At 38.4% G+C, this 26578-nt stretch overlaps 1 protein-coding gene across 7 annotated transcripts in view; it reads left to right on the forward strand.

The window, feature by feature from the left end:
* Positions 1 to 26578, forward strand: part of LOC139748045 (basement membrane-specific heparan sulfate proteoglycan core protein-like) — a 261917-nt gene that overhangs the window by 187975 nt on the left and 47364 nt on the right. For 6 of the 7 annotated variants that reach the window (XM_071660608.1, XM_071660610.1, XM_071660611.1 and 3 more), the window contains 3 exons: positions 4242 to 4394; positions 10492 to 10654; positions 16090 to 16190. In XM_071660608.1, coding sequence (XP_071516709.1) covers positions 4242 to 4394; positions 10492 to 10654; positions 16090 to 16190 — 417 coding nt within the window. The remainder of the gene's footprint in view (positions 1 to 4241; positions 4395 to 10491; positions 10655 to 16089; positions 16191 to 26578) is intronic. The other variant, XM_071660614.1, reaches the window with a different exon arrangement.

Here is a 26578-nt window from a genome sequence, read left to right on the forward strand (position 1 = left end):
TCTCTTCAACTCTCAGCTGTACTCTTCTCATTACCGCATTCCACTTTTACCCTATTTCTTACTTGATCAACCCTCCTCACACCAAAGATTTTTTCCAAACATTTCGTTTTCAACACATTCACCCTCTACTGGACATTCTGAAGTATAGGCCAAGCCTTTCATCAATACACAGTCAGGACTATTATACCTTCAAACACACCCATCAATGCCCTAAGAGATAGTGACCTTTCTTTCCACATATTCTTCATTACTCCCAGGCCCTTCCACCCCTTACCCACCCTATAACTCACTTTGACTCCCTTAGTTCCATTTGCTGTCATCTTAACTCCCAGATGTGTAAAACACTGCCTCCAAGTTTTCTCTTTTCAGGCTCTCACCCTAACTAACATGTCTCTCTCCAATGTTAAACCTTATAACCTTGTTTTCATTCACATATACTCTCAACTTCTTCCTTTGACCCACTCTCCAAAACACGGGCACTAATTTCTGCAGTTTTATAGCCAAAGCAGTCAGCAGGGCTGTGTTATCAGCAAAAAAACAACTAACTCAGCTCATAAGCATCCCCCAACCCCAGCAGATTGCATACCTGCCCCTTTCTCCAAGACCATAGTTTTCAGCTCTTCACCATAAACATATGTTTTGGACAATCACATGTTTACCAAATGGCGTCCTAGCTTCATCTCTTCGATGTATATCAACTGACTGTTATATCTCTCTCTTGTGTCTCCCCTGATGATGTGATTATTACACGAAAGTGCACTTGGGAACTTTTTGTGTTTCATTTTCCACGTGGACTCGTAGGAATATATATATATTTTTTTTTTTATTATACTTTGTCGCTGTCTCCCGCATTTGCAAGGTAGCGCAAGGAAACAGACGAAAGAAATGGCCCAAACCCCCCCCATACACATGTATATACATACGTCCACACACGCAAATATACATACCTACACAGCTTTCCATGGTTTACCCCAGACGCTTCACATGCCTTGATTCAATCCACTGACAGCACGTCAACCCCGGTATACCACATCGCTCCAATTCACTCTATTCCTTGCCCTCCTTTCACCCTCCTGCATGTTCAGGCCCCGATCACACAAAATCTTTTTCACTCCATCTTTCCACCTCCAATTTGGTCTCCCTCTTCTCCTTGTTCCCTCCACCTCCGACACATATATCCTCTTGGTCAATCTTTCCTCACTCATCCTCTCCATGTGCCCAAACCACTTCAAAACACCCTCTTCTGCTCTCTCAACCACGCTCTTTTTATTTCCACACATCTCTCTTACCCTTACGTTACTCACTCGATCAAACCACCTCACACCACACATTGTCCTCAAAAATCTCATTTCCAGCACATCCATCCTCCTGCACACAACTCTATCCATAGCCCACGCCTCGCAACCATACAACATTGTTGGAACCACTATTCCTTCAAACATACCCAGTTTTGCTTTCCGAGATAATGTTCTCGACTTCCACACATTCTTCAAGGCCCCCAGGATTTTCGCCCCCTCCCCCACCCTATGATCCACTTCCGCTTCCATGGTTCCATCCGCTGCCAGATCCACTCCCAGATATCTAAAACACTTCACTTCCTCCAGTTTTTCTCCATTCAAACTCACCTCCCAATTGACTTGACCCTCAACCCTACTGTACCTAATAACCTTGCTCTTATTCACATTTACTCTTAACTTTCTTCTTCCACACACATTTCCAAACTCAGTCACCAGCTTCTGCAGTTTCTCACATGAATCAGCCACCAGCGCTGTATCATCAGCGAACAACAACTGACTCACTTCCCAAGCTCTCTCATCCCCAACAGACTTCATACTTGCCCCTCTTTCCAAAACTCTTGCATTTACCTCCCTAACAACCCCATCCATAAACAAATTAAACAACCATGGAGACATCACACACCCCTGCCGCAAACCTACATTCACTGAGAACCAATCACTTTCCTCTCTTCCTACATGTACACATGCCTTACATCCTCGATAAAAACTTTTCACTGCTTCTAACAACTTTCCTCCCACACCATATATTCTTAATACCTTCCACAGAGCATCTCTATCAACTCTATCATATGCCTTCTCCAGGCATATATATTTTTTTTTTTTTTTGCCGCTGTCTCCCGCGTTTGCGAGGTAGCGCAAGGAAACAGACGAAAGAAATGGCCCAACCCACCCCCATACACATGTATATACATACGTCCACACACGCAAATATACATACCTACACAGCTTTCCATGGTTTACCCCAGACGCTTCACATGCCCTGATTCAATCCACCAACGGCACGTCAACCCCGGTATACCACATCGCCCCAATTCACTCTATTCCTTGCCCTCCTTTCACCCTCCTGCATGTTCAGGCCCCGATCACACAAAATCTTCTTCACTCCATCTTTCCACCTCCAATTTGGTCTCCCTATTCTTTTTTTTTTTCTTTTCATACTATTCGCCATTTCCCGCATTAGCGAGGTAGTGTTAAGAACAGAGGACTGGGCCTTAGAGGGAATATCCTCACCTGGCCCCCTCCTCTGTTCCTTCTTTTGGAAAATAAAAAAAAAAATGAGAGGGGAGGATTTCCAGCCACCCGCTCCCTCCCCTATCCCCAGGGATGAAATTGACCAAGAGGATATATATGTCGGAGGTGGAGGGAACGAGGAGAAGAGGGAGACCAAATTGGAGGTGGAAAGATGGAGTGAAAAAGATTTTGTGTGATCGGGGCCTGAACATGCAGGAGGGTGAAAGGAGGGCAAAGAATAGAGTGAATTGGAGCGATGTGGTATACCGGGGTTGACGTGCTGTCAGTGGATTGAATCAAGGCATGTGTATGGGGGTGGGTTGGGCCATTTCTTTCGTCTGTTTCCTTGCGCTACCTCGCAAACGCGGGAGACAGCGAAAAAAAAAAAAAAAAAAATATATATATATATATATATATATATATATATATATATATATATATATATATATATATATATATATATATATATATGTATGTGTGTGTGTGTGTGTATATATGAGTAGATGGGCTATTCTTCATCTGTTCCTGGTGCTACCTCAATGACTTGGGAAACAGCAATTAAATGAATAAATAAAGATGTATATTACTTATATTTTATCTTATACATAATCATGGGAAAACTTATATATTATCTGTTATACATAATCACTGTTTCCCGTGTCAGCAAGGTAGCACCAGGAAACAGACGAAGAATGGCCCATCCACTCATATACATATATACATACATAAATGTCCTTTTATGTACATATACATACATATACATACTCAGACATAGACATATACACATATAAACATGTACTTATTCATATTTGCTTGCCTTCATCCCCAGCCTGTCGTAGAAGGCAATTAAGAGGGGCAGGAGTGGGTCGCTGGAAATCCTCCCTTTCTGTATTACTTTTCAAGAGAAAGAACAGAGATAGGAGCAAAGTGGGGATTTTTCCCTCTAAGGCTCTGTCATCTGTTTTTGACACTACCACCCTCACACGGGAAATTGTGATCATGTATAAAAAAAATATAAATCATGACTATACAGGTTATAATTTTAATACGATGTAATCTTAACAAAGTGTTTTATATACACAATGCAAGTTCAAATTTCAATTTTTTTGGAACAGTATGTACTAAAATTACATTAATCACTGAAAGTCTTTAATGTATAAGCTCCCATGATATATTATGTAGATCATGATAGGAGTTAGTATTTATGCAGAGGTGGTAGGTCTGGCATAAGTCACAGATAAGGTTGAAGCCTTAGGAGAGAGAGAGGAGGGAGATCTTGCATTCCATCCCTTGTAAAAGCTGGTGTCTGAGTGCATGAAAGGTTATCAAAGGTAAGCTCTGGCTCAGGATTGTCATGCACAGGTAATGGGCTTGTTCAAGGGGATAGTCTTGCATCTTTGGGATGTTTACCTTGCTTTGAAGCCTTGATCAAGAGTTCTCGTATAGTTTGCTATCGTGGATACTGGATGTACTTGTAAAATGAAAAAGTTATGTTTAATATAATATTTCTATCTTTATAAAATTTTCTGATTTCTGGTCTAGAATTTTGAAGTTGCATATGTACAAATAAACTCTAACATGCAATATTACAAAGAAATACACTGAATTAATGTGAAATTCAGGTATAGTCATATTTTATTTCTCTGCACATTCTTTTTGATAATACCAATGCTAATTTTCTTCATGTATTATTTTGTTTTTATTTAAATACAGAAAACATATTCGACTTAGATAAGTGTACAGAATTCTTCAAATGTGGTGATGGTTCCTGTTATTCCTTCTACCTCAACTGTGATGGCCAATGTGATTGCAATGACTGCAAAGATGAGAAAATCTGTTTCCGACACAGAAGGCATATTGTTTATGGTAAAGAGGTTATATGATATTTATATATAATGAGTTAAATGTTTTGGGAATTCCTGTTGCTGACCTGTGACTTTTTGTGCTTTTGTACCTTTTCATGTTTTTGGGATTTTTGGATCTATTCATTAGTTGTTGTGTGGTGATTTGAAATTAATGTTCATGGTTTCCTTGATAGATTAGTAAATTGGAATGAAGATGTTGACAACAGTAAGTGTCTGCTGTATTTCCCTGTGCTGTTTAGTCCATTTTGTTCATGTTCTGTGAGTTGGATTCTTACCATTAATGTCACTGATAAAAATCTTAAGATTTTCAAACTTTTCCAGATGCAAGCATTCTAAGCCTTAGAATGTAAAAGTAACCCTTATATGGATAAACTAAGAAATGTGAAGAGATTCACAGCAAGGGAAATGTTTACCATTTACTCTGTAAAATTCATTTGGAACTAAAACTCTTCATATTGTTTTGTGTTACATGTTTGTGTTTGTTTTGGCTGTAACATGGAAATTGCCTCAAGATTATTCAAGAGCAAATAACAGGTAAAATAACTTATCATTTGACAAGGATTTAAAGGGAGTGTTTGTTGGAGCACTTCCTGATGGATATTTCTATGAGCTGAGTAATGCCTTTCAATGGATGTTTACGCTTCAAGATTTGTGCCTGATTTTCAAGGCCTACCTGTGAGTCTGGATGATGGGTGAGATGGCAATGCACAGTAAATTTTTCTCACAGTCATTTGTCATCCAGCCATGCCAGTGAGAACATATTTCATGAATGTTTTAGGAGGGAGATTGAGTGGCTTTTAGGTAGAGGTGTTAGGCAGATGATACTGAATTAGTTGATGATAATGGTTTGATTTTAGATCACACAGTGAGTGATTTGATAGACTCTGACTCTTTCAGCATTGAGAGTTGACCAAGAGAGGCACAAGGTGTTCTAGCTAAATTGGAGGCAGTGTTTCCAGTGCCCTGCCTGACCTTCACAAAATTGCTTCTAACTGGAGTTGCTGGTAGTTTTGCCAACTTTCAGGGTTTGGCTGTTATTAGAAATGTATCAGTGAATTACAATGATTATAGCAAGAAATAATATTTTGTAAAAGATTATTTTTTTTTATTATACTTTGTCGCTGTCTCCCGCGTTTGCGAGGTAGCGCAAGGAAACAGACAAAAGAAATGGCCCAATCCCCCCCCATACACATGTATATACATACGTCCACACACGCAAATATACATACCTACACAGCTTTCCATGGTTTACCCCAGACGCTTCACATGCCTTGATTCAATCCACTGACAGCACGTCAACCCCGGTATACCACATCACTTCAATTCACTCTATTCCTTGCCCTCCTTTCACCCTCCTGCATGTTCAGGCCCCGATCACACAAAATCTTTTTCACTCCATCTTTCCACCTCCAATTTGGTCTCCCTCTTCTCCTCGTTCCCTCCACCTCCGACACATATATCCTCTTGGTCAATCTTTCCTCACTCATTCTCTCCATGTGCCCAAACCACTTCAAAACACCCTCTTCTGCTCTCTCAACCACGCTCTTTTTATTTCCACACATCTCTCTTACCCTTACGTTACTCACTCGATCAAACCACCTCACACCACACATTGTCCTCAAACATCTCATTTCCAGCACATCCATCCTCCTGCGCACAACTCTATCCACAGCCCACGCCTCGCAACCATACAACATTGTTGGAACCACTATTCCTTCAAACATACTCATTTTTGCTTTCCGAGATAATGTTCTCGACTTCCACACATTCTTCAAGGCTCCCAGAATTTTCGCCCCCTCCCCCACCCTATGATCCACTTCTGCTTCCATGGTTCCATCCGCGGCCAGATCCACTCCCAGATATCTAAAACACTTCACTTCCTCCAGTTTTTCTCCATTCAAACTCACCTCCCAGTTGACTTGACCCTCAACCCTACTGTACCTAATAACCTTGCTCTTATTCACATTTACTCTTAACTTTCTTCTTCCACACACTTTACCAAACTCAGTCACCAGCTTCTGCAGTTTCTCACATGAATCAGCCACCAGCGCTGTATCATCAGCGAACAACAACTGACTCACTTCCCAAGCTCTCTCATCCCCAACAGACTTCATACTTGCCCCTCTTTCCAAAACTCTTGCATTTACCTCCCTAACAACCCCATCCATAAACAAATTAAACAACCATGGAGACATCACACACCCCTGCCGCAAACCTACATTCACTGAGAACCAATCACTTTCCTCTCTTCCTACACGTACACATGCCTTACATCCTCGATAAAAACTTTTCACTGCTTCTAACAACTTGCCTCCCACACCATATATTCTTAATACCTTCCACAGAGCATCTCTATCAACTCTATCATATGCCTTCTCCAGATCCATAAATGCTACATACAAATCCATTTGCTTTTCTAAGTATTTCTCACATACATTCTTCAAAGCAAACACCTGATCCACACATCCTCTACCACTTCTGAAACCACACTGCTCTTCCCCAATCTGATGCTCTGTACATGCCTTCACCCTCTCAATCAATACCCTCCCATATAATTTACCAGGAATACTCAACAAACTTATACCTCTGTAATTTGAGCACTCACTCTTATCCCCTTTGCCTTTGTACAATGGCACTATGCACGCATTCCGCCAATCCTCAGGCACCTCACCATGAGTCATACATACATTAAATAACCTTACCAACCAGTCAATAATACAGTCACCCCCTTTTTTAATAAATTCCACTGCAATACCATCCAAACCTGCTGCCTTGCCGGCTTTCATCTTCCGCAAAGCTTTCACTACCTCTTCTCTGTTTACCAAATCATTTTCCCTAACCCTCTCACTTTGCACACCACCTCGGCCAAAACACCCTATATCTGCCACTCTATCATCAAACACATTCAACAAACCTTCAAAATACTCACTCCATCTCCTTCTCACATCACCACTACTTGTTATCACCTCCCCATTTGCGCCCTTCACTGAAGTTCCCATTTGCTCCCTTGTCTTACGCACTTTATTTACCTCCTTCCAGAACATCTTTTTATTCTCCCTAAAATTTAATGATACTCTCTCACCCCAACTCTCATTTGCCCTTTTTTTCACCTCTTGCACCTTTCTCTTGACCTCCTGTCTCTTTCTTTTATACATCTCCCACTCAATTGCATTTTTTCCCTGCAAAAATCGTCCAAATGCCTCTCTCTTCTCTTTCACTAATACTCTTACTTCTTCATCCCACCACTCACTACCCTTTCTAATCAACCCACCTCCCACTCTTCTCATGCCACAAGCATCTTTTGTGCAATCCATCACTGATTCCCTAAATACATCCCATTCCTCCCCCCCTCCCCTTACTTCCATTGTTCTCACCTTTTTCCATTCTGTACTCAGTCTCTCCTGGTACTTCCTCACACAGGTCTCCTTCCCAAGCTCACTTACTCTCACCACCCTCTTCACCCCAACATTCACTCTTCTTTTCTGAAAACCCATACAAATCTTCACCTTAGCCTCCACAAGATAATGATCAGACATCCCTCCAGTTGCACCTCTCAGCACATTAACATCCAAAAGTCTCTCTTTCGCATGCCTGTCAATTAACACGTAATCCAATAACGCTCTCTGGCCATCTCTCCTACTTACATAAGTATACTTATGTATATCTCGCTTTTTAAACCAGGTATTCCCAATCATCAGTCCTTTTTCAGCACATAAATCTACAAGCTCTTCACCATTTCCATTTACAACACTGAACACCCCATGTATACCAATTATTCCCTCAACTGCCACATTACTCACCTTTGCATTCAAATCACCCATCACTATAACCCGGTCTCGTGCATCAAAACCACTAACACACTCATTCAGCTTGTAAAAGATAAAACATAGTAATAGTAATCTGTATTTTGGTGTAGGTAAATTAATCGATGAAACATGCGTAGTAGCAACATGCATGAAACCTAATCCTTATTCTCACAGTGTTTAGTGCATTGTACTGAAACATCTACAAAACTAATACACTTTATTACAATGAGAGTAGTGAAAAAAGTAAGAACACATGCCAAGATGATGTACATCATGCTGTCACATACTCTGCTGATGCCTAGCATCCTGGCTTGAAGTCAGGCATCCGTGATTGAAGTTGGGAACTAACAGACTATCCCATTACATTCCAAACTCTATTTGATGGGTCCTTACTCTGCAAGACTAAGATTGCAATCTAGCAGACATTCATGGAATTTTAAGTCTAATATGGTTCAAGAAGTCCATTACAAGCTGATTTCTGGTATGTTGAAAACCATTAGGAGAGAGTTCACTATGATTTTAAGTCTAGTTGATTTTTTCTTTTTTCAATTATTAGCAAGATATCTCTCTTTAATGAATTCCTGTGGAAAAGCAGAGTTCACATGTTTTAGATATATTTAAGAACAAGAGCCTGCAGAAACCTAAAATTGCTATTTTTTTTAGTAATAGGGATGTGATGTCAGTTATTTGAATTAGTGAGGCCAGAAAAACATGACTACACCACATGAGAGTCAACTACAGCTAGCAGTGATTGAGGGCAGAAAATTGTATGATTTGCTGGTTGATGCAAAGAGGAATGCCCAGTAAGGGTGAAGTCACATCACACTTCAGATTGTTGTGAATTACATCTGACAGAAAACTTGAAGGAAGAACACCAGATTCTCCAGGGAATGACTGTTATAAGTACATAACTGTGTTTTGATGTCTGAGAATGATGAACGATAAGGTCTGGATTGGGCTGAGAAGGAATTTAAGAAAAAAGGAAATATTAGTAAAAGAACTTTGAAAACTAATAATGATATGACCCAGTTTATAAGGGAGCATCAAGAAGATCCAGATATTCAGGTGTTCAGACTTTGTGAGAGGTCTTGTAATACCTCAGAGGCTTATTGGTTTTAACATCATATGTCAAGCCACATAGGAACTTTAGTGACAAGAAAACTGAAATTTTCTGAGTGGACAAATGAAGCATAGATCAATCTAAAGTAGATCACAATTAGTAATTGAATTAGTTGATTAGAATGTATCCTACAAGTTGGAGCAATAATCAGTAAGCAGCTGAGTCTCTTTTGCCATGCCCACCCTTTTGAAAAAGTTTCCAAAGGGAACAGGCATCAGGAATATAGATTGATAAATAGAAGAATTATATTGAAATTGTAACCAGTGATGTGGATCATGTAGTTTCTTGGATATGGAAATATATGTTTAAGTGATTTCAAGGTAGATATGGTAAATTTTGTATTAAGATTGTAATTTCTTTTCTCTTCAGAATGTGTCCTTGTGCTCAGTGATTTAGTTTTGATTTTGTCTGTTGTGGAGTATGACATTGTAGAATATTGCAGTTATTTTGAGCTTAATACAGTATTGATTAGTATTAATTTTCTGAGCTTGACAAAGACATTAGGATACAGCACTACAAGGCTCTCAGCCTAGGCATGTTTGAATGTAAAATCATATAGAAATCTCTCATATCTCCCATAATAGTAGCCAGTGCGACTTGAAATGTCCACATATTAGTTTTGGACTATCATAACTTTGGCAAGCCTCTGTTTTCCTTGGTTGGAGGTCCTCCCCTACAGTTTTTGCTTTTGCGAAAGAAGGAACAGAGAAGTGGCCAAGTGAGGATTATCCCTCTTAAGGCTCAGACCTTTGTTCTTAACACTACCTCACTAATTATATATATATATATATATATATATATATATATATATATATATATGTAGTCTTATGTCTTGACAAGCCTTGACAGGGAGTTTTTAGAGCTATTATTGCTGCCTTTAAGCCTAGAAATTACTATTTTTGGATTCAAATTTTATATGTTTTTGAAATCACTTTATCCATTTATCTGTTTTCCGTGTATTAGATTTTATGTACAGGGATGTTTCTGCTTATTTTTATGTTTATGCATGTTTAGACTGTAGTTTTGCACCTAGTATCCTGTATACAGTAGAGTTTAAATGTGACTTTTATTAATATTAATAACTCCTCTAATGGTCTTTTTTTCTTGTATGCCTTTTATGTGGATGAGGAGATCAAATGATATGATATAAATATTAAAAATTTGTTTTTCAGAGGAACCGTTGTTGGCTGCAATCCAGCAAGATGTGGTAATGTACGTTGGTCAGACTGCAGAGCTACGTTGTGAAGCCTCAGGTATCAACCCTAATGATGTAAGCTGGAGCCGTGTTGGAGGTCGCCTCCCTCCTGGTGCTTTAGCACGTGGAAACCTTCTCAGGTATTTGATGCATTGGTTTAGAAAAATTTTGTATATAGATATAAATGGAAGATATTAAATGATAGGACAGCATATAGGATGGAGACTTCTAGGGGATATGAATGCTGAATTATTGTTGAATGTTGGAATGTACTATATATTGGGAGAATGATTGACTGCAAAGTAAATAGACAAGAGTCTTTTGCAGTGGAATGAAGAATAAACATTTTATGGCAAACACTGTTTACCCCCAGGCCTGTTTCGATGAAGCATGATAAAGACATCATTCATGTGCACATTCATGTACCTATCCATTTGTGGTCATAGCATCATCTAAATGGAGGGTGATAATGTGCCACAACAAATAAAAACATTGCCTGAAATAGACATAAAACTGCAAAATTATAGAATTCAGGGATTGTACCGTTTTGAAATTCTGAAGAGGTGTGTGTTATCCTCATTTGTCACATAATTCTTTGGTGTTTATGTTATAGGCTACAGTAATAGATAAAATCTTCCTAGAGGCCAGGCCTTAATTGAAACAAAAGGGGGGCCCAAAACAATAGGGAAGTAGATATAGACAAGAAAATATAATTGTATTAAGAGAACTGGAAAAATTTGCTCTTTATAGGGGGCACATTGTATCTATTGGAAAAGGTTCCTTTTGAAATGCCGACTGTCATGTGATGCACTAGTTGGCTGAATAATACATGGTCTGGCTGATGAGATGGCCACACAAGCAGCCAGTTTATGGGAGCAAAAACCAAAGTGATATTAAGCTAAGATAGAAAGAGAACCAACATTTTGGAATTAAGCATATGAATCAAGTGCTAAGGGCAGACAGGGGGAGTTGCTTAACATAATCTCAGTATGTTCAGCTTAGGGTAAATATCTTGTTTGAAAGTCAAGTTTGCTTGGTAGATAGCATACATAACTCCTGTTGGACAATATTCCTTTGGAGAAACTTGTTGCATGCACTTTGTTCTCCGTGATAATTACAATGTGCAACAATGTGGGAGTATGTCTGTGGGATACTTGGGGCACTCTGTGCAGAAAATGAATAAGTGCATTTAAGTTTAGCAGTTTTAATGTAAGTTTTATCCTGAACTGATAAAGATATCTCATTCATTATGCTATATTAGCTCATTATCTAAAGACTTTGATAATATTAAGGAAAAATGACTTCAGTAAACATACTTTAATGAGAAATGCATATTATTAGTGAACTATGCATGAAAAATGTGCAAGAGACTAAAAAGATAGATATTTTTGGAAACTTTAGAAAGATGAATGTGTTTAATAGATTAAAAAGAATATATTGAAATTAGGCTTGTTTTCTCTCTCTCTCTCTCTCTCTCTCTCTCTCTCTCTCTCTCTCTCTCTCTCTCTCTCTCTCTCTCTCTCTCTCTCTCTCACCTTTAACACTTTGGAAAAGCTCAGTGTTCTTCTCTGCATGGTTTCTTCACTGACCTTCTTCTACTCTTAGTCATGGTATTTTTGCTCCTGTTCTGATGTATTTACGTCAAGTGCAGAGTCTAACAGGCTGTAAAACTTGTTCCTTCCCCTGAGACTTACTTTGCTTTCTATTTTGCATGGAATCACTGCAAAGCTGTTCTTTGTAGAGTTGAGCATACTTTTTTTGCAAAGAAGGTTTGTTGATTTGACTACAATTTATACTGACCAATCTTTTTGGTCCTTAACCAAAAACATCTCCAATAACTTCAGTCGTACAAACTTTCCTCATCTCATCCAACTTGTTCATTCTGTAGCTAACTCTCTAAATGATAAAGTCACACTTTTGATACTTTATTTTCTTCTAATTCAACTGTCATTCTACTTCTGATCCTCCACCTTCATCTCCCATTGAACCTATCCTCCTTACAAAGGGTCTACCATGTACTCTCCCATCTTCAAGTGGACAAGGCATATGATGCAGATGGCATACTTCTTTTGAGTCCTATAGGACTGTACCTCTGAGCCTAGGTCTGATCTTTGCTCACTTATTTTGCCTTTGTCAAAAGACCCAAACTTTTCCTTCCTCATGGAAGCATGCCTTGATACACCCAATCCATAAGAAAAGAGACTGCCCTGATTATTGACCCATTGATCTCATTTCTACTCTATCCATAGTCTACAAAACCCTCTTAAACTTTCAGTATCTTAAACACTAGAATCCCATTCCCTTCTATCTGCTTGTCTATTTTTCTATCAATATTTCTGACATGCTATCAGTGGACTGAACTGGGGCATGTGAAACATGGTTTTGGTGCATTACACGTGACAACTAGAGACTGGGTGTGAACGAATGTGGCCTTTTTTTTCCATTTTCCTGGTACTACCTCACTGACGCAGGGGGTGGTGATGCTGTTTCCTGTGGGGTGGGAATTGCTGGGAATGGATGAAGGCAAGCGAGTATGAATATGTACATGTGTATATATGTATATGGCTGTATATGTGTATGTATATGTTGATATGTATATGTATGTATATAGGCTTGTATGTATACATGTACATATGTGGGTGGATGGGTCTTTTTGTTTGTTTCCTGGTGCTACCTCGCTGACATGGGTAATGGTGATCAAGTATGATAATAATAAGAAAATCTCTGACACCCATTTTCTTTGGGAACTCCCATCTAGGGGATGGCCATGGCAAAAATCTCCACTTATTTCTGTCCCCTCTTATTCTTTTAACTCTGCATATCTATCTGATTGCCAGCATTCACCAGTAATCATCTCTCCTATATGACTTGCCTCTGGTGTTCCCCTCTGAGGGATTTTGATGAAACTTTTTTGACAGAGTGCAGCATAAGCCTTTTGATTTTCAAACTCCCTTCCTTTGATTTTGATTTTCAAACTCCCTTCCTTTGATTTGTTTGCTGCTTTATGTCCTCCAATGCATAATATCCACTCTGGCCATTCCATTGCAGTAAGGCATGTGTGCATGTAGGAAGAGAGGAAAGTGGTTGGTTCTCAGTAATGTTCGTTTGTGGTAGGAGTGTGTGATGTCTCCATGGTTGTTTAATTTGTTTATGGATGGGGTTGTTAGGGAGGTGAATGCAAGAGTTTTGGAAAGAGGGGCAATTATGCTGTCTGTTGTGGATGAGAGAGCTTGGGAAGTGTGAGTCAGTTGTTGTTCACTGATGATACAGCGCTGGTGGATGATTCGTGTGAGAAACTGCAGAATGTGAATAAGAGCAAGGCTATTAGGTACAGTAGGGTTGAGGGACAAGTCAATTGGGAGGTAAGTTTGAATGGAGAAAAACTGGAGGAAGGGAAGTGTTTTAGATATCTGGGAGTGGCTTTGTCAGCGGATGAGACCATGGAAGCGGAAGTGAATCATAGGGTAGGGGAGGGGGCAAAAGTTCTGGGAGCATTGAAGAATGTGTGGAAGTCGAGAACATTATCTCGGAAAGCAAAAATGGGTATGTTTGAAGGAATAGTGGTTCCAACAATGTTATATGGTTGCGAGTCATGGGCTATAGATAGAGTTGTGTGGAGGAGGGTGGATGTGCTGGAAAGGAGGTGTTTGAGGACAATATGTGGTGTGAGGTGGTTTGATTGAATAAGTGATGATAGGGTAAGAGAGATGTGTGGTAATAAAAAGAGTGTGGTTGAGAGAGCAGAAGAGGGTGTTTTGAAATGGTTTGGTCACATGGAGAGAATGAGTGAGAAAAGATTGACCAAGAGGATATATGTGTCGGAGGTGGAAGGAACTAGAAGTGGGAGACCAAATTGGAGGTGGAAAGATGGAGTGAAAAAGATTTTGAGTGATCGGGGCCTGAAGATGCAGGAGGGTGAAAGGCGTGCAAGGTATAGAGTGAATTGGAACAATGTGGTATACTGGGGTCAACGTGCTGTCAGTGGATTGAACCAGGGCATGTGAAGTGTCTGGGGTAAACCAGGGAAAGTTCTGTGGGACCTGGATGTGGAAAGGGAGCTGAGGTTTCAGTGCATTATACATGACTGCTAGAGACCGAGTATGAACAAATGTGGCCTTTGTGGTCTTTTCCTAGTGCTACCTCGCACACATGTGGGGGGAAGGGGGTTGTTATTTCATGTGTGGCAGGGTGGCGATGGGAATGAATAAAGGCAGACAGTATGAATTATGTACATGCGTATGTATGTGTATGTCTGTGTGTGTATATATATTTATACATTGAGATGTATAGGTATGTATATTTGTGAGTGTGGACGTGTATGTATATACATGTGTATGTGGGTGCGTTGGGCCATTCTTTCGTATGTTTCCTTGCGCTACCTCGATAACACGGGAGACAGTGACAAAGTAAAATAAGTATTTTTTTTCTAAATCACTTAAAGCTAAACTGTACATGCTAGCAAAATTCTAAAATTGCCATAACATACCTAGCCACTTATACTAACCAATGGAATGATAAAATGAAAATATAAAGAGTAATGGCAAAAATTGAAAAGACTGAACAGTTTTGGAAAATTTGTAGAAATTCAATTTTTTCAGTTTATCTGCCTCATTATTACTTATATTCAGTTTCTGACCTCACCAGTTCAAAGCATGATTCTTTTTTTATCATATTTTATGCTTGAATAGTTTTTTTGGCATACCCACATGTTGATTGTACTGAGAATTAAAGCAGACAACTTCACCTCATCAAAGCTTTTTTTTCCTAGTCTGATATGAAAGAGCAGCTGATTTTATATAGAATGTAGTTGGTTTTATAAGAAAAAATGAATTGGCTGCCAAAAAATCCATTAAAAGATAAAACAAAACAGTGTGGCTCTTCCATGACAGAAGGGTACAATTAACCCCATGCTTGGAAAGAGATAATGTAATTATTAAGTTGGTGTGCGAGTTTGGTAATGACAGTGGAATCAAAAGTCATTTTGTCTCATTAACCCTCTTGTCTAGGATCCTTTTATGCATGCTGCAATGTTTATGTTATCTTTATTTTCATACTTGATTGCTGGATTTATCAGACAGGGTCTTCCTAATTAGTCCAAAATGAGAGGCTTTATTGTAGTGAATGAACACTGAGGATGCAACAAGATGTAGAGAAGAGAAGGAAATACTGTAGTTTGAGTTTTAAGATGGTGAAGATGATTGGGAAGGATAGTTCAAAAGGATGAGAAAGAGTCAGTGTACAGTACATTTGAGAGGAAGAAGAGAAGAAAGACCAAACATGAAGTGGTAGAATGAAAAAAACAGTATGTGCGTGAGTAAAGAATTTTCCTGCAAGAGCTTACTGATTTGTACAAGGTTAGTGTAGGTGGAGCTGAATTTGAATAAATCACTACCAGATGCAAGGAAATAGCATATCAGATGTAGATCCATGGAAACAGATATTTGTTACTCGGCAGCACATATGTTAGAGGATGAAAAATTTTGGCAGAAATATGTATCATGTAAACATTCATATGAAAATGCTAACCATTAGACATGGTCTGCATTAGAAATGATAAGAAAATTATATTTTTCAGACTGCCGTTTGTTCAGCCAGAAGACAGTGGCAGGTATGAGTGCACGGCCTCCACACCATCTGGATACCGTACTTCAGACATCATCACCCTCACTATTGAGAGTGAGTTCCAGCAAACTCTTTGCTAACATGCATGAAAGTTGTATACTTATCCTTACTGCTAGATGAGATGCATGATTACTCACTAATACACAGAAACTCCATTTGCATGCTAATGTTACTTCCCTGTTTTCTTCCTCCTGTAAATAGTGCAATGAATTATCCCAACATTTCTAATGATGTTGTTCATGTTTGAAGAGAATATCAGCTCATGACAAAATAAAGATACCTTGTTATAAATGACATTAAGAATTTTAAACTCTGTTTGTGAAAGTATCATATTCCATAGTTATATTATTAGTAAGTTATAAAAATCTTCGTTATCACAATGTTTCTTAGCATTAGGTTTTCCTTATTAAATTAATAAATTAAGTATTTTTTTAATTTCTCTGAACCATTTAGTTACTTTACTTCTAGATTAGATCTTCGCATATGGTTTTTGTTTTTGTTCTCAGTAATCTTAAAAATCATTTGATATTTATTGTATGCTGTATGGTTGCTGTAGAGTCTACAAAAATTACTTTAACTAGAATTTTTTATATACAATTCTTGGTCCAGTTTTATCTCTCACTTTTGAAATTATTGCAGAAACTGCAAAGATTAGTTTGGTTTATTAGTACATAATTTCTTATTGTCAGCAGAATAGGGAAAATATCTGAATAAAATCATTACTTGTGCTTAAAACTAAAACACAGATACTTGTTCATTTTGTACATAAGACTACCGGGAATTGTGACCATCTTTCAGCATAAAAAAGAATGGGACAAGCATGATACTTGAAAGTTCAATATTTATTTAGTTTTGTAAACCCAGGGTGGCATTAACTAGGCTCCTGCAGCTTTGAGGCAGTGCCTCCCATAGGAGCAGGGAAGGTAGGATCCTTGGGTGGCAAAAAGGTCCTTGATGATGCTCTACTTTTCATTTGATGACAGTGATACAGCCTCATCATAGGTGACTTACCACTTGCAGGCAGATTCTGCAAACACCATTCATTGTGTTTATATTGCTATTATTTTTGTTTTCTATTATTATTATTATCATTATTATTATTATTATTATCATTGTTATCATTATTATTATATCTTTATTATTATTATGATTATTATTATCATTTTGTTATACAGTCCCGGTTTATATACCTTCCCTTACCTCTCTGCCCTAGTAGCTTTTATTATGGGGTTCCTGTAGAATTTAGAAAGCTATTCGTGTTCACTTGGTGGGTCTGAATGTCAAAAAGTGCTGGTTTGTGTGTGTGTGTGTGTGCGTGTGTGCGTGTGTGTGTGTGTGTGTGTGTGTGTGTGTGTGTGTGTGTGTGTGTGTGTGTGTTTTGGGCACATGAGTATTGAGGAGCTCTTTCAGTGTTTACACTTAAGAAGTTGTATCATGGGTATGACAGGTCCCTGTGATATGTTCAAATGATATTTGTAATGTTGGAGAGATGGATAGTCCTTAGAATGCAGACATGAAACAGACATTTTTTCATCTCTCAAGCATAATTTCAAAATGGTGTATGCCTGGTGAAATAGTTTTTTAAGACTGGGGTTGAGGTTAACTGTAAAGTGCTTTTTAGTATGCATAGGTTTTGACTGTGTTGAGTTTGCTAATGAGGAGGATATGCATGTTTGTGTAATTCTATTTGTACAATATGGTGGAAGTTTTACACCCACGGTGGACCAATCTCTTGATCATTTTTACCATGATTCAACATCTTAAATTTATGTATGCTTTCTAAATTAACCATGTTCTTATTCATTCTATTCTGTTCATCCACTATTCTTATACTATAAAAGTGCTATTGTCCTTTAACAAGATTCTTGCTTAACTTCAGATTCTGTCTTCTGGTTGTTGTATTCCTACTTCTCTTAAAGATCTGTTCATTGTCCATATCATCAACCTGTTTTAAAAACTTAGAGGTTGTGTTCAGATTCCCCCTCATTCTCTCTCTTTCTCTCTCTCCCAAAGTGGGTAAATTTAAAGTCTATTCTTTCCTTGTAATTTAGCACTTTGAGTTCTGGTGCCATCTTTGTTGCTTTCCTCTGGACCTTCTCTATTAGTTCAGTATCCTTCTTTAGGTGCAGTAACCAAACTTAAGAGGTTCATCCTAGTTTTGGTTTTTGAAATGATATGAATAGCTTGCTACTCATTTTTCACCATATACTTGAGAGCTATTCATATAATTGCTAGAGGACAGTTTCTTTACTATTTCCTAATGTGGAACTCTGGCAACAGGGTAGGTACAATATTGATTCCCAAGTCCTTCTCATAAGTATGTGTGTGTGTGTGTGTGTGTGTGTGTGTGTGTGTGTGTGTGTGTGTGTGTGTAAAATCACTTATTTTTAGTTGCTTGTGCAGTATGGGGAGAGATCTACGCTCTTGAGGCCTCATCTCCTGAACTTTCCTTGCCATTACCTAGATGTATGAACTTCAGTAAATTGGCATCCAATGTTTCCTTAGTTAATTAATTCCTACCATTTACCTGCCTAACTTTAAACCAGTACTTTTGAACATCCTTTATAACTAGCTGTTTGCCATGGCTTGTGGTTACTCTGGTGTTGCATCACTATTATCCAGCTGATGTAAAGTTTGTGAAATCAGTTATTAGGTTCCCCCTCTTCTCTATGGTGTGCAGCTTTGTAGCCCTCAGCCCCTCATTATAGCTCAGTCCTCTTAATTCTGGTACCATCTTAGTTGCTCTTCTTTGCAGCCTCTCATTTAGGTCTTTGTGCTTCATTTGGTCTGTGACCAAACTTGTAAGGCATGATAAAGTTTTTGTTCAGTATACTAGTTGAATATCTTACTAAACATATCTTTGCTAATATATATATATATTGAATGCAGTACTTATATTTGCTAGGAGACTGTTTGTATCTTTCATGATTTTCCTTTTGTGAAAGATCAAACTCACTGTCAACCTCTAGGTCTCTTTTACATGCATATTCCAGTTTATTTCCCAGATGGTAATAATCACATTTAGATCTATTTTGCTCAGCCCCATCCTCATTACATTGAGCTCATTTGGATTGAATCTCATCATCTATTTATCTGAACAATTTTGAAGTGTATCCAGGTCCCTCTTTAGGATAAGGCAATCATCATCATTCTTATTCTTTCATGACCTTGGCATATATATATATATATATATATATATATATATATATATATATATATATATATATATATATATATATATATATAGGTGTTTGTTTTGAAGAATGTATGTGAGAAATACTTAGAAAAGCAAATGGATTTGTATGTTCCATTTATGGATCTGGAGAAGGCATATGATAGAGTTGATAGAGATGCTCTGTGGAAGGTATTAAGAATATATGGTGTGGGAGGCAAGTTGTTAGAAGCAGTGAAAAGTTTTTATCGAGGATGTAAGGCATTTGTACATGTAGGAAGAGAGCAAAGCGATTGTTTCTCAGTGAATGTAGATTTGTGGCAGGGGTGTGTGATGTCTCCATGGTTGTTTAATTTGTTTATGGATGGGGTTGTTAGGGAGGTGAAAGCAAGAGTTTTGGAAAGAGGGGCATGTAAGCAGTCTGTTGTGGATGAGAGAGCTTGGGAAGAGTCAGTTGTTGTTCGCTGATGATACAGTGCTGGTGGCTGATTCATGTGAGAAACTGCAGAAGCTGGTGACTGAGTTTGGTAAAGTGTGTGAAAGCAGAAAGTTTAGAGTAAATGTGAATAAGAGCAAGGTTATTAGGTACAGTAGGTTTGAGGGTCAAGTCAATTGGGAGGTAAGTTTGAATGGAGAAAAACTGGAGGAAGTGAAGTGTTTTAGATATCTGGGAGTGGATTTGGCAGTGGATGGAACCATGGGAGTGGAAGTGAATTGTAGGGTGGAGGAGGGGGCAAAAATTCTGGGAGCCTTCAAGAATGTGTGGAAGTCGAGAACTTTATCTCGGAAAGCAAAAATGGGTATGTTTGAAGGAATAGTGGTTCCAACAATGTTGTATGGTTGCAAGGCGTAGGCTATGGATAGAGTTGTGCACAGGAGGGTGGATGTGCTTGAAATGAGATGTTTGAGGACAATACGTGGTGTGAGGTGGTTTGATCGAGAAAGTAATAATAGGGTAAGAGAGATGTGTGGTAATAAAAAGAGTGTGGTTGAGAGAGCAGAAGAGGGTGTTTTGAAATGGTTTGGTCACATGGAGAGAATGAGTGAGGAAAGATTGACCAAGAGGATATATGTGTCGGAGGTGGAGGGAACGAGGAGAAGTGGGAGACCAAATTGGAGGTGGAAAGATGGAGTGAAAAAGATTTTGAGTGATCAGGGCCTGAACATGCTTCACATGCCCTGGTTCAATCCATTGACAGCACGTCGACCCCGGTATACCACATCGTTCCAATTCACTCTATTCCTTGCATGCCTTTCACCCTCCTGATGTTCAGGCCCTGATCACTCAAAATCTGTGAATGAATGTGGCCTTTTTGTCTCTTTTCCTGGCACTACCTTGCGAAGCATGGAATAGTGTTGCTGTTTCCTATGGGATGGGGTAGCAACAGGAATGGACGAAGGCAAGCAAGTATGAATATGTACATGTGTATAGATATATATGTCTGTGTATGTAAATGTGTATATGTTACCTCACTGAAGGGGGGAAGAGGGTGTTATTTTCTGTGGGGCAGTGTAGCAATAGGACTGGTTGAAGGGAAACAAGTCTGAATATGTGCATGTGAAAATATGTATATGTCTGTGTATGTATATGTATGTATATGTTGATATGTATATATACATGCATGTGCACACACACACACACATACACACACACACACACACACACACACACACACACACACACACACACACATGCACACACACACCTGTCCTGATGGCTGGATGCGAGTGGCTGTCTGAGCACTGTAGGAGACATATAGAAGATAGAAGGGACTCCTTGGGTAGGAGAATACGGCAAGGTGTGATAATTATAAATGCACTGTCACTAAAAGAAAAAGTCCACTTTTTCATTTTTTTACTAAAAAGATATGAGCACCTCACATAGGCAATAAATGCTCATATAAGAGAAAGCAATAACTTTGATGAAAAAACTGAGAAAAGGATAACTCTGATTTTTTCCTAATGTGACATAAGACATCATGTGTCAATTTTGTCCCACATTAGAGTACTCTTCTCGATGAATGAGTACTCTCTTCGTGCATATAGTTTGTCAGTGTGAGATACCAGTGCTCTATACTTTTTTATGAGTTTGTGTGTCTGTGCTTTGTATTGTAACTAATGTTATGCAAGATTTTGTAATTTCTTAATGTTTTTTCCATATTTGTAAAAGTTATCTATCCCCTCCTTTTTCCATGTATGTCATTGTGAGTCTTTTTTTCTCTCCTTCACATATTGGAATAGTCGAGTCACAGGCTATGAAGTACCATGAAAGTAATACTATTATGATCATGCCCATTCATCTAAGTATATAGCTCATGCTGCAGATTCTGAGCAGCTTTTGCATAAAGTTTGAAACTGGTTGTTGACATTTCCGTGAAAATGGAAAGCAGGGCAGATGAAATAAGTTCATTTTATGTAATAGTTAGGCTCATGGATAGAATAAACAGTGCTGCATGTTTATGTAGATAGTAGTAGAGTATGCACTTCCTTTTCTGTAGATTTCTGTGCAAAATGTTTACTTAACTGAATGTCATGACTTCTGGAATCCTAGAACACTCATTTGTAAAGATGATTAATTTGCTCTCAGGTGATGAGTATTGTAGGATTATTGATATATCTTTTAATAATTGTGTACTTAGATTGAATAAAGTGGTTGCATTAATATTAGTGCATGGCTGCCTTAACTTACTTACTTAGCCAAGTGATAAGGTTTGCTGCTAATGGTGTGCTTACATTCTTTTATGCATATACCATCTCAAGGGACCTTAGTCTAATAAAATATGATTAGTTGATGAATATGACTTTTATCTCCTCAAGAGAATACTTAGTTTTTCCAATTTTTACATATAGACTGATGTTGATATCCATCTCATTTTCATACATTTTAAACGGTTCAACTCCAGCTAGATATTTCCCAAACAGTTTAGATGGCAACATATACATCTTCAGCTCTCTTAGTCTCATGTTATGTGCTGGAGAAATTGACATGTATGGGTAAGAACTGATTTTATGCATATCATCAGCACTTTCACAAGAAAATTATTTTCCATATTTAAAGGATGGTTATTATTCCTTAAATTCATTGAAATTAGCCTAATCCAGACATAACACTTTTGAAATGAATATTGTCGGCTGCTTCTGTTCCAAACTTTTTACCCATCATCTCATTGATCAGTAATGGTATATTCATGTCATATTCCATAGCAGAAAAAAAAAGTTATTTGCTTGTCACTTGACTAAAGATCTCATGTTATCATTTTGGATTTCATCATTGTCTTATCTCTTCTCATGTGTATACATTACTTACTTAATGAAAACATTTTTCCCTACTCATTTCAAGAAATGATTACAGGTATGGTCCCCTTCAGTTTTAATGAAAACAGCGAGTTTCATTCATGTACATGACATTGAAGAATGGGGATACACTTGTAACCCATTTCATTGAAAGACAGCATATACTTCTCAAAAACAGAATGTCAACTATTTAACTCTTACATGGATGGTTGATTTTGTAGACTCCCCCCATTTGTGAAAATACCAAAAAACACAGGAGCTAAAACATCTTATGCTTTTGCTTTACATCATTATAGAAAACATAATGTGAATGATATGACGTTGGCCACCTTTCAAGATTTGAAAAAATGGGTTATGTCCATAGCAGCTGGCTACCAATTCAGTATGACCCTTCTAGTTTCATCACTTTGATTTGACTTACTCCTCAGTTTTCATGCACTCACTCAACAAAACATACTACTAACAGTACACTTCATGGTCTTTGCTCATGCTCAGGGGATATGGCTGGTTTTCTAAGTGCTATGGGAACTACATTACACATCTAGAATACTACCTCACCCAGAGCAGATAACATGCATTACCTCAGAAATTTACTCTCACTCTTTTAAATCCAGACACACATGCTTTCAACGTGCGCTTACCTATTTCTCTGAATAGCCAACCACTCTCATTCAACAAATCTCCAACCATACTTGGCATTACATATGATCTGCACTTAGAATTCACTCCTCACAACCCAAACTTAAAAGCAAATGCCGTGGACCAACTAAACTCCCCTTAGAACACTTAGTGGTACCATGTTTAGACAAGAAAAAGAATCCCTGAGTATCCTTTGCAGACAATGTGTCTCCTTTATCCTAAATACACTTCACCCGTCTGTTTGTCCTGCCAATCCAAAGCATATATAATGAAGCTGTAAACCACACAAAACAAAGCACTCACACTATACACTGTCTGCTAACACCCACAAGCATTCAACAACTGCACAATGAAACAAACCTACTTCCATATTTCAGTGTCCTAGACACTTGGCTCTTTCCATTACCATCCACCAACTCCTAAGCTGGAATATAAGCTGACTTGTGTCTCACGTTTCAACAACCGATACTTACAGATTCCCTGTCCCTATGAAACACAACATTGACAATCAGTGCACACACTGAATTAACCCAACAAATTCTAAATAAAGAACCACCCTTTAACCACTACCTTACGAGATATTCACCCATCTGGAACTACACTATACATGTATGACTTACCCTCTCCACCCATAACTCTGTAATGAATGCAGTTTCGACATAGAATAGGACCCATCTTACCTAAATGACAGTGCACTCATTGAAGACACTCATTATTTACTGCTCAGTTGACTTGCACCCACTTCAGTAAAACATAAGCACACTTACACATTGAAGACACTGAATATTTACTCCTCAGTTGACTTGCATCCACTTCAGTAAGACATACGCACAGCATCACCACTCTTTATGATGGCAGAAGTTGGTGACTGACATTGGAAAAGTGTGTGAAAGGAGAAAGTTGAGAGTAAATGTGAATAAGATCAAGGTTATTAGGTTCAGTAAGGTTAAGGGAAAAGTTAATTGGGATGTAAGTCTGAATGGAGAAAAATTGGAGGAAGTGTTGTAGATATTGGAGAGTGGGCTTAGCAGCAAATGGAACCATGAAAGCAGAAGTGAGTCACAGGGTGGGGGAGGGGGCAAAGGTTCTGGGAGTGATGAAGATTGTGTGGAAAGAGAGAACGTTATGTCGGAGAGCAAAAATGGTTATGTTTGAAGGAATAGTAGTACCAACAATATTATATGGTTGTGAGGCATGGGCTGTAGATAGGGTTATACAGAGGAGGGTGGATATGTTAGAAATTAAATGTTTGAGGACAATATGTGATGAGGTGGTTTGATTAAGTAATGAAATGGTAAGAGAGATGTGTGGAAAGAGAAAGAGTGATATTAAGAGGGCAGAAGAGGGTATGTTGAAATGGTTTGAACATAACTGACTGTTATATTTCTCTTTTGTGTCTCCCCTGATGATGTGATTATTACACAAAAGTGCATTTGGGAACTTATCGTGTTTCATTTTCCCCATGGACTCACAGAGGTATAAGTTTGTTGAGTATTCCTGGTAAATTTTATGGGAGGGTATTGATTGAGAAGGTGAAGGCATGTACAGAGCATCAGATTGGGGAATAGCACCCATGAGGGGGGAGGGGGTTGTTATTCCATGTGTGGCGAGGTGGCAATGGAAATGAATAAAGGCAGACAGTATGAATTATGTACATGTATATATTTATATGTCTGTGTGTATATATATGTATACATTGAGATGTATAGGTATGTATACTTGCGTGTGTGGACGTGTATGTATATACATGTGTATGTGGGTGGGTTGCGCCATTCTTTCATCTGTTATATATATATATATATATATATATATATATATATATATATATATATATATATATATGTACATATTCACACTTGCTTGCCTTCATCCTTTCCTGGTGCTACCCCACCCCACAGGAAACAGCATCACTACCCCCCTGCTTCAGCAAGGTAGCACCAGGAAAAAGACAAAAAAGGCCACATTCTTTCACATTTAGTCTGTTCACTCATGTTTTTGCACTATAGCCCTATACCATTTGGTGTGCAAAGAAGTATTAGAAAGCATTGAGATGCTAGAAAAGAGATTAACAGAAAATTAAGGAGTCTTGTATCAGTCAAGGTTTGTGGTCCTAATAACATTTGTTGAAGATGTGTGCTTATACTTCTGACATTTCTTAAGAAAATCAGAGTGCCAAGGGAGTGGAAAAGGGCAAACATCATACCTATCTAAAGAAAGGAGAACAGAAAGAGGCACTAAACTACAGACCAGTCTTCATGACAAGTGTAGTCTGTCAGTATCAGGAATAGATAATTATAATCAGAAAGCAAATGGATGATCTAACAAGGAGAAAATTACCTATGTGAAGGCAAAGATAGGCTTTTTTGATGGTTTAGTAGTTCCACTGGTGTTGTATGAATGGAAGGCACAGGCTTTAGATAAAAAAGTATGGAAGAGAGAGGATTTTCAGGTAATGAAATGTTTAAAGACAGTAAATAGTGTGTGGAGGGTTTATTACACAAGAAATGATAGGGTAAGAAAGAGGTGCAGTCATTAGAAAACTCTATCTATCTATCTACGTCTCTGATGCCTGTGCCCTCCAGAAACTCCCATCAAGGGATGGCCATGACAAAAAAGTCTCCACTTATCCCTGTCCTTACCTGCTTCCCTTGCATACGCCATTCCATTGATCCTTCCACCATTTCTCTTTCTCCAGTATTCTTCCTCTTTATTTGCCCATGTCACAAGTGGTCTTCCTTTCACACCAACCTTTTTGATTGTACCATCATATGCTTTCCTTGTAACCTTCCAATCTTGCATTCTTTCTGTATGCCCAAACCACCTCAAAGTATTCTGTTTCACCCTTTCTGCCACTCCACAATTCATTCCCTTTGCATTCCCTGTCATACCACATCTCCCATACATCCCTTCATTTCTTTCTTCATACCATCTAGGCACGCCACATGCTCTTCCCAAAAAGCTCATTTCCATAGCCTGGGTTCTTAACCTCTGTGACTCATTCCATGTCCATGTTTTGGCTGCATAGGTCACTGTTGGAAGGACTATGCTGTCCCTTAATCCTCTCTTCACTTCCATACTTACACATCTACCCATCATTATTCTAGGATGAGACCCAATGACTCTTCTACCTTATACTGCTCTCTCTCCCTTATCTCTCCTTTCATATCACCAAACTTACCCAAGCCAGCTCCCAGATACTTAAATTCTCTCACCTCTTCCAGTCTTTCTTCCCCCATATCCAAAACACAGTTTAGTACAGCTTCCTCTTTCCTGTATGGTTTTACAAAATCTATACTTTGTCTTTTTTCCTTACAGACAATTAATTTACTTTCATTTG

Source organism: Panulirus ornatus, chromosome 72, assembly GCF_036320965.1.
Source record: "Panulirus ornatus isolate Po-2019 chromosome 72, ASM3632096v1, whole genome shotgun sequence".
Taxonomy (NCBI): Eukaryota; Metazoa; Arthropoda; class Malacostraca; order Decapoda; family Palinuridae; genus Panulirus; species Panulirus ornatus.